The sequence below is a fragment of the Leucoraja erinacea genome, chromosome 2 (genome assembly GCF_028641065.1).
Source record: "Leucoraja erinacea ecotype New England chromosome 2, Leri_hhj_1, whole genome shotgun sequence".
NCBI classification, from domain to species: domain Eukaryota; kingdom Metazoa; phylum Chordata; class Chondrichthyes; order Rajiformes; family Rajidae; genus Leucoraja; species Leucoraja erinaceus.
Window position 1 is genome coordinate 61,658,099 of NC_073378.1, and position 15,235 is coordinate 61,673,333.

General features: G+C 42.7%; 1 protein-coding gene across 1 annotated transcript in view; it reads left to right on the forward strand.

The window, feature by feature from the left end:
* mocos (molybdenum cofactor sulfurase) overlaps positions 1–15,235 on the forward strand; it is a 108,829-nt gene that overhangs the window by 41,656 nt on the left and 51,938 nt on the right. The window contains exons 6-8 of the mRNA XM_055657712.1: positions 385–584; positions 10,535–10,651; positions 13,283–13,726. Of these exons, the coding sequence (XP_055513687.1) occupies positions 385–584; positions 10,535–10,651; positions 13,283–13,726 (761 nt within the window). The remainder of the gene's footprint in view (positions 1–384; positions 585–10,534; positions 10,652–13,282; positions 13,727–15,235) is intronic.

Genomic DNA, 15,235 nt, shown 5'->3' on the forward strand with positions numbered 1-15,235 from the left:
CCTCTTCCTCTCCCCCCCTCCCCTTCCCCTTCCACCTCCCCTCCCCCTCCTTTTCCCCCCCCCCTCTCCTCCCCCCTCCCCCCTCCCTCCCCCTCTCACTCCCCTCCCCCCCTGTGTGACGGATGGTTAGTGTGTGTGTGACGCCAACCCCCCCCCCCCCCCCCCCCCCCCCCACCCGCAACCGCGCGTTGAGGGGACGGGACACAACAGGTCCCACTTGGTCTAGTTGAATATAATATTATGTGCTCCAAAAGAGGTGAAATGAATGGAATTATTTTTGTTATCTCATGACATTCATCAATTGAACTATTTTTTTATGAAATACAGCTACATAATGACACTTGGCTGTAACAGTTTAATAATAATTTATTTTTTTTCCTTCAGGTGGAATGCAAAATATTATGCAACACACCTTTAGCCTTGCCCGTTACACCTACGTAATGCTTTCTGGAATGCATCATTCTAATAGAAGTCCGGTTGCTCGGATTTATAGTGATAATGAATTTAAAGCTCCAGACATTCAGGGACCCATCATTAATTTCAACCTACTGGATGAGAATGGTGATATCGTTGGTTATGCAAAGGTACGTTGTTAAATCTCGTGTCACTTTTTATCTCAAGCATAATTGAGGCATGATTATCCCAATAAAGGTTTACACCTGTGCATAGGGTCACCCAACACAGCGAAACTTATAGTCAGAGCTTCTTGCAAATAAGGACATGGTTTCTCTTGGTTAATATATCTTGCAGTTCACTGTAATTGAAATGGCAGGAATTCTGGTGTCTTCAAGTGCAATTAAGATGTAAAGAAAATGTTGGTAAAACATTTTGTGCCAACAACTGCTCATGGGTGTATTTATAAAGTGATTTTAGAACATAGTTATTAACTGAAATTGTATAAGATTCTCCAAAGCAATTGCACTGCATTGAGAAAAAAATTGTTGGGAACCGGCAGTCTTTGTAATTTTTGTTACTACAATGTTGTTTCACTTATGCATTTTGAACAATTGCGTTACTAACTTTGAGGTTATAAAGCGGTGTGCGAATTAAAGTACGGGTCTGCTGAACTTTCTATCTGAAATCGATATCTTATACAAGGCGGCATTTCTCAGTAAAATATTTCCTTGTTTGCAATATTCAGTGGGCTGGTATTCGATACTGGACTAATAAAAATCCTGAAGAACGTGAACAACAATGTAGATCATCAATACAATGAAACCCATTTCATTAATGGAATTATTCTGCCCCTTTGCTCGTAAAACTTTGATGGCTTCTGTGGTAAACTGTTGGCAATTACCCATGTTAATGCAAGCTGGTTTGGCACTTTCAGAGGAATGCATTCTAACACGGTAGCGCTGGACATGTTGACAATTTTTTCAGTAAATCTGCCCGTATGCTCCACTGCTTGACACTGCATGGATCATAACAAACTTTTCGAGATTGCCAAGTGTTTATGCTGTGGAATCTGTTCACAAACCATGTGCATCTTCGACTTAACAGAGGATCTGAAAGTTCATTCAGTTAGGAATTTGACAGCCAAAGGCAGAAAAATAAGTTGTATTTTTTCTCATGCAGCAAACTACAAATGCTGGAAACCTGAAATAAAAACAAAAAAGTTGGAAATACCCAATAGATCAGCCAACACCCGCAAAGAGAACATCCAACAATTCCACGAGTTGATATTTCATGTTGATAAGAGTTAGAGTTTGAGAATCTTTAAAGTTGCAGGTAAGGTGCAGAGGTACAAAGAACAAGGGAATGTGTGAGAGTGGATGAAGATCAAGGGAATGCAGAGGGTACAGATGTTGGTGTTGGCAGAGAGAGAGAAAAGGCTTGTTATTTGCTATTGATCCATCAAGGTAAGTAAACAGGGGTTAATGTGAACAAGAGAGAAAATGAAAATAGTGCTACAATGTGAGATTCAGATGTCAGATGCTGTTGCTAGAAATCTGAATTAAAAGAGAATGATGGAACTACCAGCACGTCAGACGGCATTTGTGGGGAGAGAAAAAACTAGCCAGTCCAGAAGCAACCTGAAGACTGAGTATCAGAAGTTGCTGAATTAATTGTTGAGGATGTAGTGTCGTGTGGAAGATGCTGTTCCTTAAGCTTAGTTTGGCCTCTATGTAAGAGACCAGAGACCAATAGGTCACAGTGGGAATGGGATAGACATTTAAAGTGGCAGGCAACTGGAAGCTCAGTAGGACCTTTGAAGACTGCACAGTGGGATTCTACAAAGTGATCAGCCAATTTGATTTGTAAAGGAAGTATTTATCTTCCAAATACCATCGCCTGCTTCAACCTGTCATTAACCTGTAAAAATAACTGAGAACTTCCAGCATTCCTATTTAACTTAAGGTTTACTGTAATTTCTATGTGTAATATCTCTCAATTTCAGTTTTCGTTTCATTCTCTCTCATTCTTCTTTTCTCATTCAGCCATTGGTCTCTCACTCTCTTGGGTCTTCATCTGTCTGGCTTCGCTCTCTCCAGTCCTATCCTCTGTCTATAACTAAAAACATGCCCGTTTTCAAGCTTTTCATGGTTGATGAAAGGTCTTTGATGGGAAATTAACTGTTTCGCTCTACTAAGATGCTTTCTGACCTGAGCAGTGATGGAAATGGAGGAGGGGGGGTACGCAGGGGTACGGCGTTCCCCTAGTTTTCTCTCCACCGCTCGCCGCCCTCTGCCCGCTTACCGCTCTCCGCTTTCCCTGCTGCCCGCTCTCTCCCCACACTCTCCCCACTCCCCGCTTACCGCTTTCCCCGCTTCCCACTCCAGGCTCCCCGCGCTCTCCCTGCTCCCTGCTCCCCGCATTCTCCCTCATCCCTGCTTCCTGCGCTCTCCCTGCTCCCCGCTCCCTGCATTCTCCCTGCTCCCTGCTCCCTGCGCTCTCCCTGCTCCCCGCTGCCCACGCTCTCCCTGCTCCCCGTGCTCTCCCTGTTCCCCGTGATCTCCCTGTTCCCCGTGCTCTCCCTGCTCCCCGCGCTCCCTGCTCCGCGCGCTCTCCCCGCTCCCCGCGCTCTCCCCGCTCCCCGCGCTCTCCCTGCTCCGCGCTCCCCATTAATGGTGTCCCTAACAACTAAGTTCAGTTAGACGGTAACATGGATAAGGGAGAGCCAGTGGATGTAGTGTACCTGGACTTTCAGAAAGCCTTTCATAAGGTCCCAAACAGGAGATTAGTGGGCAAAATCAGAGCACATGGTATTGGGGGTAGGGTATTGACATGGATAGAAACTTGTTTGGCAGACAGGAAACAAAGAGTAGGAATTAACGGTTCCCTTTCAGAATGGCAGGTAGTGACTAGTGGGGTACCTCAAGGCTCGGTGCTGGGACCGCAGCTATTCACAATATATATTAATGATTTAGATGAAGGAATTAAAAGTAACATTAGCAAATTTGCAGATGATACAAAGTTGGATGGCAGTGTGAAATGTGAGGAGGATGCTATAAGGATGCAGGGTGACTTGGACAGGTTGGGTGAGCGGGAAGATGCATGGCAGATGCAGTGTAATGTGGATAAATGTGAGGTTATCCACTTTAGTGGCAAGAACAAGAGGCAGATTATCATCTGAATGGCAGGTAGACACAAAATGCTGGAGTAACTCAGCGGGTCAGGCAGCATCTCTGGAGCAAAGGTATCAGTGACATTTCTGGTTGAGACCTTTCTTCTGTATGGTGTCAGATTCGGAAAAGTGGAAGTGCAACGAGACCTGGATGTACTTGTACATCAGTTACTGAAAGTAAGCATGCAAGCAACAGCAGGCAGTGAAGAAAACTAATGGCACGATGGCCTTCATAATGATAGGATTTGAGTATAGGAGCAAAGAGGTCCTTCTGCAGTTCATAATGGCCCTGGTGAGACCACACCTGGAGTATTGTGTGCAGATTTGGTCTCCTAATTTGAGGAAGGACATTATTGCTATTGAGGAAGTGCAACGTAGGTTCACGAGGTTAATTCCCGGGATGGCAGAAATGTCATATGATGAAAGAATGGAACGACTGGGCTTGTATTCACTGGAATTTAGTAGGATGAGAGGGGATCTTATAGAAACATAAAATTATTAAGGGATTGGACACGCTAGACGCAGGAAACATGTTCTTGATGTTGGAAGAGTCCAGAACCAAGGGCCACAGTTTAAGAATACGGGCTAGGCCATTTAGAACTGAGAAAAGGAAAAACCTTTTCACCCAGATTGTTGTGAATTTGTGGAATTATCTGCCTCAGAAGGCAGTGTGGGTGGAAGATTGCAACCTTCACGTGGTCCGCCCTGTTTCGACTAATGCAATCAACTCGACGTGCACAAACGGAAGATCAAATAGAACAAGTTGTCCTTTAACTTTAGGCTGTGCACGCCACACGAAAGAAGAAGAAGAAGGCAGTGGAGGCCCTTTTATGATACATTCAAAAGAGAGTTAGATAGAGCTCTTAGGGCTAGTCAGAGTCAAGGGATATGGGGAGAAGGCAGGAATGGGGTACTGATTGTGCATGATCAGCCATGATCACATTGAATGGCTCGAAGTGCCGAATGGCCTACTCCTGCACCTATTTTCTATGAGCTATGTAAAATGCTGGAATAACTCAACGGAACAGGCAGCATCTCTGGAGAGAAGGAATGGGTGACGTTTCGGGCAGAGACCCTTTTTCAAACTAATGTCAGGGATGAGTGGGACAGAGATAGATTGCAGTCGGAGACAATAAGACTGGTGGGAGAACTGGGAAGGGGGAGGGGATGTAGAGAGAGGGAAAGCAAGGGCTATTTGAAGCTACAGAAGTCAATTTTCATACTGCTGGGGTGTAAGCTACCAAAGCGAAATATGAGGTGTTGTTCCTCCAATTTGCACTGGGCCTCACTCTGACAGTGGAGAAGGCCCAGGACACAAAGGTCAGATTGGGAAGGGAAGGGGAATGGCGTGAATTCACAGCTTTATCCTGCACTACTTAATCCAAGGGCGAGCGAACGAGCGGACAATTGGACGAAACCAACGATCATAGAGCGGAATTCATTACATTTCGGGTCGAGACTCTTCTTCAGACTGAGTCAGGGGAAAGAGGAACAAGAGATATAGATGGTACTAAGGACAAATGAATGGAAGATATGCCTATATCTCCTGTTTCCCTTTCCCTTGGCTGTCAGTCTGAAGAAGGGTCTCGACCTGAAATGTCATCTATTCCACTCTATCATCATTGCTTTCATCGGTCTGAGAGAGAGATAGTGATGCAAGAAAGCAGCTATGACATACAATACACAATAAACTATATTATAAATACACAATAAACAAGTTATGCATTCCTGTACTCTTACTTGGGTATGACCGCACATAAAAATCCCCCCCCCCCCCCCTCCCCTTTCTTCCCAATCTCAGCCTCACGGACCTTAGCGTACCCCTAGTTCCTAAAACCCATTTCAATCACTGCTCCTATTTCCAACATCCGTTTTGCTTTTATTTTGTATTCTTAATATGTGTGCTTGTGATAATGTTTTCAATTTTTAAGTGTAGTTAATTTAGGTGTTTACCTTTTTTTGGTAGACATCTTTCACGTGGAGGCTCCTGTTTGGAAAGGAACAGCAGAGTCTTGGGCATTAGTAATATGTAAAAATGTGGACTGTTTACAAATTAATATTTTTGCAGAACAATCCAGTTATAATATGTCTTGTATTTAGAACCCATTCCTCAGTCAGGTGGGGTCAATTTAATAGAGAGAAATGTGAGGTATTACATTTTGGAAAGTCTAACATGGGCAGGACCTGCACAGTAAATGGTAGGGCTCTGGGGAGTGTTGCAGAGCAGATGGATCTTGGAGTGCAGATGAAGACACAGTTAGATAGGGTCAAAAAAGCTTTGGCACAATGGCCTTCATTATTCAGAGTATTGAGTATAGAAGTTGTGAGGTCATGTTGCAGTTGTATAAAATGTTGGTGAGGCCATATTTAGGCCATTGTGTTCAGTTCTGTGCACCTTGTAATAGGAAAGGTGGTGTCAAGCTGGAAAGGGTACAGAAAAGATTTATGAGGATGTTGCCAGGGCTAGTGTCTGAGCTATAGAGAGAGGTTGAGTAGGCTGGGACTCTATTCCTTGGAGCACAGGTGGATGAGGGGTGATGGGGCAATCCCCATTCATCCTGCACAGACCCTCAGATCCACACTGTAGTGAACCCCACCCATTCATCCTGTACTGATTCCCCATTCATCCTGTTCTGAACCCCCCATTCAACCTGTACTGATGCTCCCCGTCAATCCCGTACTGATCCACTCCATTCAACCCCATTGACATCCCCCGTGCTCTCCCCTCACAATTTTACCTATTCCAACCAACACGCACTAATTCCCCTGCCTCAATCCATCCATCCCGCACCTTGCACCTTGCCTTCTCACCCCCCCCCCCCAACTCCTATTGTGCTGGAAATGTCTTCAGAGCGAAAATTGACTATGTTTGATAACGGAATGCAATCAAATGAGTTTTAAATCCAAATGTTATTATTTGTTTTAATCCATAGAGATGGATTAATTAAATTGTGAACACGTGAAACATTGTCACTGCTACTGTTGACACGTTATTATAGAATTCATTTTAACGGCAAATCAATGCTCTTAATATGGAGTATCAGTACTGTTATTTAATGAGCAACATTCACAACTATACGTTGGATTTATCCAGGTTTTACTTCTACAGTCGGTCATATACATCACAAATTAGGTCAGGAGATATTTCAGTTGAAATTTTAACGTTAATTCTGAAGTGGGAATGATGGAAACAACAACATTTATAAACTGAGTATCTTCATTGCTGTTCACAACATACATATAATCTGAATGTCCGTTAATGTGGCGTTTTGACACCTTTAAACATATTACCAAAAGCACATTTGCTGCAGCTATGTCCTTTGGCCATCTCTTGTTAGTTAGTGTAATCTGACAGATGGGTATAGTCAATTTTAACAGCTATCATAAAATGCCTTTCGAAATTTCCTTGCAACCTGTATATTTTGTTTTGGATAAATTATGTGGGAAGCGAGAGTGTTTCTGTACCAATAGCAATAACGACCCATGCTATGGCCATGTCATTATAATTTTCGGTCCTTCACAGAAAACATGCTTGCATCAATCTGTAGTGTGCATCGTTAAGCATATATGTTACCATGGTCCAGGATTTATTGACACAGGTTGATCATACGCTGAATAATCCAACCACATTTTTGTTGGGAAGTGGAAATAATAGAAATTGCATTAATTTCAATGTGTAAAAAGAGTTGAGAAACAGTATTGTAACTTTGTTGCATGTCATTGTATATATCATGTTTTGATTTAGTTTGTGACTTTATTTGAAACAGAAATAATATGTGAATGTTTCATTGAGCAGAATTCCGACTGGTAACTACGCACTTCGTTCAAGCACATTATCGCACGCATCTTGCAAGCCGTCTTAAATTGACCACCTAAACTGGCAACCTAAAAAGTTGCCTAAGTTGCCCGGCTGGCAACAGGGAAAAAAAGTTGTGAGAGCCCTGTATGGCCTCTAGTCCTAGACTCTCCCACTAGTGGAAACATCCTCTCCACATCCACTATATCCAAGCCTTTCACTATTCTGTATGTTTCAATTAGGTTCCCCCTTATTCTTCTACACTCCAGCGTATATAGGCCCAGATAATGCTCATCACAGGTTAACCTAATAATTCCTGGGAACATTCTTGTAAACCTCCTGTGGACCCTCTCCAGAGCCAGCACATATAATATAGTGTATAACACCATATAATACAGCTTCAGATATGTTACCCAAAATTGCTCACAATATTCCAAATGCAGCCTTTCCAGCACTTTATAGAGCCTCAACATTACATCCCTGTTTTTGTATACGTCTTCTCCAAATAAATGGAGCGGAACTCCACTAGTCACTGGTGCCATCCAACCAACTTACTATCCATGCTAGTATCTGCCCTTTGATAGCCTGGACTCTCATCTTCCAAAGCAGCCTAATGTGCAGCACCTTATCAAACGTTTTCAGATAATCTAAGTAAACAACATCTACTGACTCTCCTCTGTCTGTCCTGCTATTTACTTCTTCAAAGAATAAATTCTTTAAAAATAAATTGGATAGGCATATGGATGAGAAGGGAATGGAGGGTTATGGTACGAGTGCAGGCAGGTGGGACTAAGGGAAAAAAAATTTGTTCGGCACGGACTTGTAGGGCCCAGATGGCCTGTTTCCGTGCTGTAATTGTTATATGTTATATGGTTATATGGTTATAATTCCTTGAAATTTGTCAAGCAAGACCTCCCCTTCCCAGAGCCATGCTGACTTCAACCTATTTTATCGTGAACTTCTCAGTACTGCATAACCTCATCGTGTATAATTGACTCTAAAATCTTACCAACCACCAAAGTCTAACCAGCCTATAGTTCCCACTATTTAGCCTTGTTCCTTTTTTGTGCAGTGGGGTAATATTGGCAATTTTTCAATCATCTGACCGCTCCTGACTCTAGTGATTCCTGCAACATCACTATAAATGCCTCCATAATCTCAAAAGCCACGACTTTCAGAACCCTAAGGTTCAGTCCATCTGGCCCAGGAGAATTATCCACTTTAGCTTCCCAAGCACCTTCTCCCTGGTGTTAGCCACTCCACTAACTCCACCCCCTGACTCTCTTGAATTTTAGGCACGTTGCTGGTATCTTCCATTGTGAAGACTGATGCAAAAAATCTATTCAACTCATCTGTCAATTCTTTATTCCCCATTACCACTTCTCCTGCATCGTTCTCCAGCAATCCAAAGTCTACGGTAGACAAAAGTGCTGGAGAAACTCAGCGGGTGAGGCAGCATCTATGGAGTGAAGGAACTAGGCAACGTTTCGGGCCGAAACCAATCTTCAGTCCTAAGTGCACTCTAGCCTCTTTCTTGCTCTTTATATAACTGAAGGAACTCTTTTATATTATTGGCTAGCTTACCTTCATATTTCATCCTTTCTTCCCGTACTTTATTTTTAGTTACCCTCTGGTGTTCTTTAAAAGCTTCCCAATCCTCTGGCTTGCCACTAATCTTTGCTATGCTATACGCCTTCTCTTTTAGTTTTATACTGTCCTTGTCAGCCACAGTCACTTCTTTCTCCCCATAGAATCTTTCTTCCTCTTTGGAATGAAAAGATCCTGCATCTTCCAGATTATTCCCATAAATTCCTGCCATTGCTGTTCCACTGTCATCCCTACTAGGGTCCCTTTCCAGTCAACATTGGCCAGCTCCTCCCTCATACATCTATAGTCTCCTTTGCACAGCTGCAATACCGACACATCCGATTTTACCTTCTCCCTCTCAATTTGCAGATTAAAACGTATCATGTTTTGGTCACTAACTCCTAATGGTTCCTTTACCTTATCATATCTTATGTTCCCTTATCATATCTTATGTCATCTGTTGCAGGGCAGCGTAGAATTGGGACAGACAGTAATGATATTGGTTAACTATTTTTGAAAACTTGTCCTCTGTAGTGCGTAGATATAGTCAAGAGTGTTTTATTGTCATATGTCTTGAAACGGGACATTGTAGCAGCAGCACTGCTATTTAAACGTAATACTCAGTGGATACCTCGGCAGAAGGGAAGCTTCCGCGAGGCGCCGCGGAGCTGTGCAAGAGTGGACCGGCGGCTGCCACAAACAACCGGTGGTCGGCCAAGAATGAGAACAGACCCAGCCCCTGCCAACTGGGAGAAGCTCGCAAGTTCCAAAGACAGGAGAGTCAAGGAGGGAGCAGCTAGCGACGACAAACGCGTGGAGTGGGACCAGGTTATTGCCTCCAGCACCTTCAAGGTCGGCTGCAAGATGCGCCCCCCCAGGACACAGAGGCAGTCAGGCGAGGAGAAGGAAGTTGTATTGTGGGCCTGCAGCAGCCTGGGCTTACCTGGATCAGGGGCACTCCAGTACTTCCAACATGTTGACCAGAATTGGACTTTGGATTTTTTTTGTAAACGGTTCCAAATTATAGTGACTACGTTGCATTTGTGGATTGTGCAAAATAATGTCACTGTGCTGTGCAGAAGTGCAGAAATGATAATAAAGAACCATTGAAAGAACCATTGAACCATACCTTAATAAGCAACAAAATGAAGTTCAATTTTTTTTTAAACAATATAGTGCAAAAACAGAAACAAAGCACAAAGTTCCTTGTGCAGTATTGCCCTTTCCTGCTATGAGCATTTTTTTTAACCTAAATCTTTTTGATAAATTGACTTCAAAATACTTGGTCGTACTTTTTAACTTGTCATCAGTCAGGATACTATCAAGGCATGGTTGCCTAATATCATTGCTAATTTATTGTATTATTATTATTTTATATTTATTTGTTATATTTTTGCATTAATGTGCCTGTAAACTGCAGCAAGTAAGAATTCCATTGTTCAATTCCAAGTGCGTATGACATTTGACTTGATATAAACAGTTAAAAGTAAAAATGCAGGCCAACATACACTAATAATACAATAAAACACCAACCCTTGCACATGTGATTTTTTTTCTGAAAATGTCATCATTATTTACCATTACAGGTGGACAAGCTGGCAAATTTGCATGCTATTTATCTTCGCACTGGCTGCTTTTGTAACACTGGAGGCTGTCAGCAACACATAGGAATTACGAATGAAGATGTCAAAAATAATCTGAAGGTCAGTACTGACTGCATATTTCAGTACAGAATACATGACTTAACAGCCTTACTTTTTGGTGTTTGTTAACAAGGCTTTATAATTGTGAAACTGGATGGAAACGTTTGCGACTTTATATATCATCACAGCAGAAGGTGTTCATAATTAATCCTCCTGCAGGAGCTCTGCTATGCTGCCAAAACAGCTTGCTTGATCTTCAGGCAGCACTGCATTAATCTTTCATGCCATGTGCTTGATTGATTTTGTTTTCAGAAAAACCTTCAAAGGAAACAGCATGGAGAGTTATTGTGATCTGGGCTAGAAATAGAGAGTATAAGTAATTCTAATTGCTATCATTCAAATGTGTGCATTTTATGTTACTACTTCTCAGCCTTTTGTGGTATGTGATGCAGTGTCCACCATAATGTTTGGGACAAAGACCTTTTATTTAATTGTTTCCATCTGTATACAATTTGAGATTAGCAATAGAAAAAAATCACTTGTGATTAAAGTGCATATTGTCAGATTTTAAGGAGTTGTTCAAAGCAAAAAAATGGTCAATTCTTCAGTGGCCAAGTCAATCACCCGATCTAAACCAAATAGAGCATGCCTTTTATATGCTGAAGAGAAAACTGAAGGGGACTAGTCCACAAAACAATCATAAGCTAAAGATGGCTGTAATACATGGGGTATTAGTCCTTGCTGTCTCCTCCCCTTCCTCAGCTCCCCTGCTGTCTCCTCCCACCCTCCAGCCTTCCGGCCACTCCTCCTTTTCCCTTTCTTGTCCCCACCCACCCCCACCCCTGATCAGTCTGAAGAAGGGTTTCGGCCCGAAACGTTGCCTATTTCCTTCGCTCCATAGATGCTGCTGCACCCGCTGAGTTTCTCCAGCTTTTCTGTGTAACCATGGCTGTAATACAGTCCTGGCAGATCATCACCAGAGAAGACACCCAGCAACTGGTGATGTCCATGAATCGCAGACTTCAAGCAGTCATTGCATGCAAAGGATATGCAATTATGCAAAGGATATACAAATACTAAACATGACTACTTTCATTTACATGACATTGCTGTGTCGCAAACATTATGGTGCCCTGAAATGGGGGACTATGTATAAACACCTCTGTAATTTCTACATGGTGAAACCAAAATGTAGGAAAATGGCCTTTATTAAAATCTAACAATGTGCACTTAACCACATGTGATTTTTTTTCTATCACAAATCTCAAATTGTGGAGTACAGAGGCAAATAAATAAATGATGGGTCTATGTCCCAAATATTATGGAGGGCACTGTATCTTTATTTCTCCATCTATCACCCATTCATCTGATCTGTGCAGCACTGGCAAACATTTATAACTATCCCTTGTTTACCCATGAAGATGGTAATCGATTGCCACCTTAAACTGTCAAGGACCTTGTGAGGATATTCTCATAATGTTTTTGAGGAAGGAATTCAAAGACTTTGAACAAATGACATTTTCAAGTCAGAATGACATGTGACTTGGAGAGGAGGCTGCAGGTGGTGGAGCTCCGTTGCACATGCTTCTTGCCGGTAGAGATCACAGTCGGGAGATGGTGTTGGAATAGCTACCCCTTCTATTTTTCTTCCCTAAAATTCATATTTCATTTAGATACCCCATTTGTAACACTACAGGAAACATGAAAATAATATATAAAAATTACCACCAGGAGCGTCGAACGATTGGCAGCCCCGCCAACAGTCTGTTTTTTTGTCTTTTTTTAATTTTTAGTGCGTTTTATAAGTTTGTGTAAATGTTCTCTGGTCTGTTTTATGTGGGGGGAGGGGGTCGGGGGAAATGTTTTTTTTCAGTACCGGAGATGCGATTCTTTCTGGATCGTGTATCTGGTAGCTGGGGGCCACCTCGGACTGACCTTGAGCGCCCCCGCGTGGCATGGATGTAACATTGGAGTCAATCCCTTGCCTGGGATCGCTCCAACTGCGGCCTGTGGACTTTACCGTCGAGCTCGTAGTCTTGGGAGAGGCTAGTCGGGAGCTCCAACGAACGCAGAGGCTCGACCAACCCCAATACGGGGCTCAATTGCTGGCGCGGGGGAGCTGACATCCCCCTGATGCAGGAGCTGATCGCCCCGATGCGGAGGGCCCGATGCTGGCTATGGAAGTCAAGATCGTTCCGTCAACGGAGGGGAAGCCCCCGACCGCGGGAGAGCAAACAAGGGAAGACATTGAACTTTTGTTTTGCGTTCCATCACAGTGAGGAATATGGAGGAGTCACTGTGGTGGATGTTCATGTTAAAGTGTGTTTTGGTGCTTTTTATTTGTATGACTGACGTGTATACCTCGTATTCCTCACATGTTGCAAAACATACTTGACTAATAAAGTATTATTGTGATTGTGATTGATTGTGATAAGCATGGACTGTATGGCATTTGAAGGAGATTGAATTATGTTGCTGGTGGTGAACTATTTGCAAGCTCTCCTTTCACCTTCCAATGGTATGTCAGGCAAGATGATGCACTCAACCCTCTGGAATCAGATTCAAGGCCTTAACAGAGATATAAGTGCCACCTCTGGGCCATAGCTATAAAAATAATAGTGACTTCACGTTAGCAATGGTAGATAAAATTTGTTATGTTGAATACTAATTGCTTATAATTATTTTCAACAGGCAGGCCATGTCTGCGGAGATACTTTGGATATGATTGACGGTCGTCCTACTGGTTCAGTCCGAATATCCTTTGGCTACATGTCAACATTTGATGACGCGCAAACATTTTTAAAATTTATTATAGATTGTTTTGTTAAGCAGCCAGTTTGCTTTGACAAAGACATCCTGTCTAAACTTAACTCGTATGGGACAATGAAAGAGAAAGGTGATTCATGGACAGAGAATTTCACAGATGACGATATCGTCTCAGTAAGGGAAGTTCCTTCAGAAATTGCTGTAGCATGTTCTCAGGGAGTTGAAATGTCTCCTTATCAGCGTTTGTCAGACAATCCATCAGAGTGGAATAAAAACCCAGCAACTTCCAAATTAATTTCCAATGGCAGTAATTTGGTAACTCTCACAAACATCTACCTCTACCCAATCAAGTCCTGTGCTGCTGTTGAGGTGGGTATGGATCTATTTTATGAGTAAACAGTGTTTTGATATTGTGAAGAAGGGTGTGTATCAATCATTGCTGTTGCTTCACCTGTGCTTATAATATAAATTTGCAACAAAATTATTTTACTCATCAATCATTATTCATCGATGGCCAAATAAGAAGTTTGGCTTTAAGAGTAACATATTTTAATCTTCTATGCTAACAGTTTTGTTATCATAGAAGATTAAATTAGATCCCTCTTGAGGTAAAATACTGCTATTTCACCTATTTGTGGTTCATTTGACAATAATTATTCCACATCTGCACACTAGGGTCAAAGGTCATACCAGCATTTAATTGGTAACCAAAAACTTTGAATATCCTTCTGGCACCGCAACATTTTGACTTTCCACATGCAGAAACTAAAAAATGCAGATGCTGGTTTTTGAAAAAAGACAAAGTGCTGGAATAACTCAGCAGGTCAGGCAGCATCCATGTAGAACAAGGATAGATGGCGTTTAGGGTTATGACCCTTCAGGAAGCTGATGGGTGACTTTGTAGCAGTTTATAAGATCAAGGAGCGTACAGTACATCTTAGGTGAACAACCACAGTCTTTACCCAGGGAAGGGAGTCTAAAAATTAAGGTCATACGTTTTAACTTACTTACTTACCGCCTATTATGCCTCCTGGCATGTAGGGTAGCAACAAAGGTCCTCCACCTGTCTGTTCTGGGCTAGCTTCTGGACATTATCCCAGGTCCATTGTTGTCGTTTCCTCCTCTACAGTTCAAAGTCAGGTGGTTTTGGGTCACCCTCTTTTCCTTTTCCCTTCCGGTGTTCAGTGCAGGGCTATTCTTGGGATGCTGTCTGGTTCTCTTCTCAGTTTATGGCCAATCCAGTTCCAGCGCCTTCTTATGTTTGGCATTTAGAACTTCCACCTTCCTGCCAGTGGCTTCCTTTTGGCTTTCACCATTGACATTGATCCTAGCATCTGTCAATAGCCCTGGAAGTCCATCACGCCCAGTAGTGTTGATTCTTTCAGTTGCTGTTTCCGTAACATATTTATTTTACGAGACAGGGTTGTTAACCCTGTGCTCAACCTCCAACCTGGAGGACCAGTGGATCGCTCTTCGTCTCGCCTCTACCCTTCAACCTGTCCAGCATGGGAGATCCTAACAGGAGACCAATCTCCTGCTGGCATAGCTCTAGGGATCACTGAGACACTCAAGCTCCCCGACCACGATAAGGTTGCAATCCTACGGGGAGCATATGTTTAAGGTGGGAAGAAAAAGAGATTTAAAAGCGACCTGAGGGAGCAACCTATTCACACAGAGGGTGGTGCATATATGCAACAAGCTGCTAGAAGTAGTGGTAGAAGCAGTACAATAATGACTTTTAAAAGACACTTGGAGAGGTACGTTGATAGGAAATATTTGGAAGGATATCTGCCAAGCTCAAGCAAATGGAACTAGGTCAGCATGGATACATTATTCTGTAGGACCGGTTTTCATGTTGTATAGCTTGCTCTGTAATCT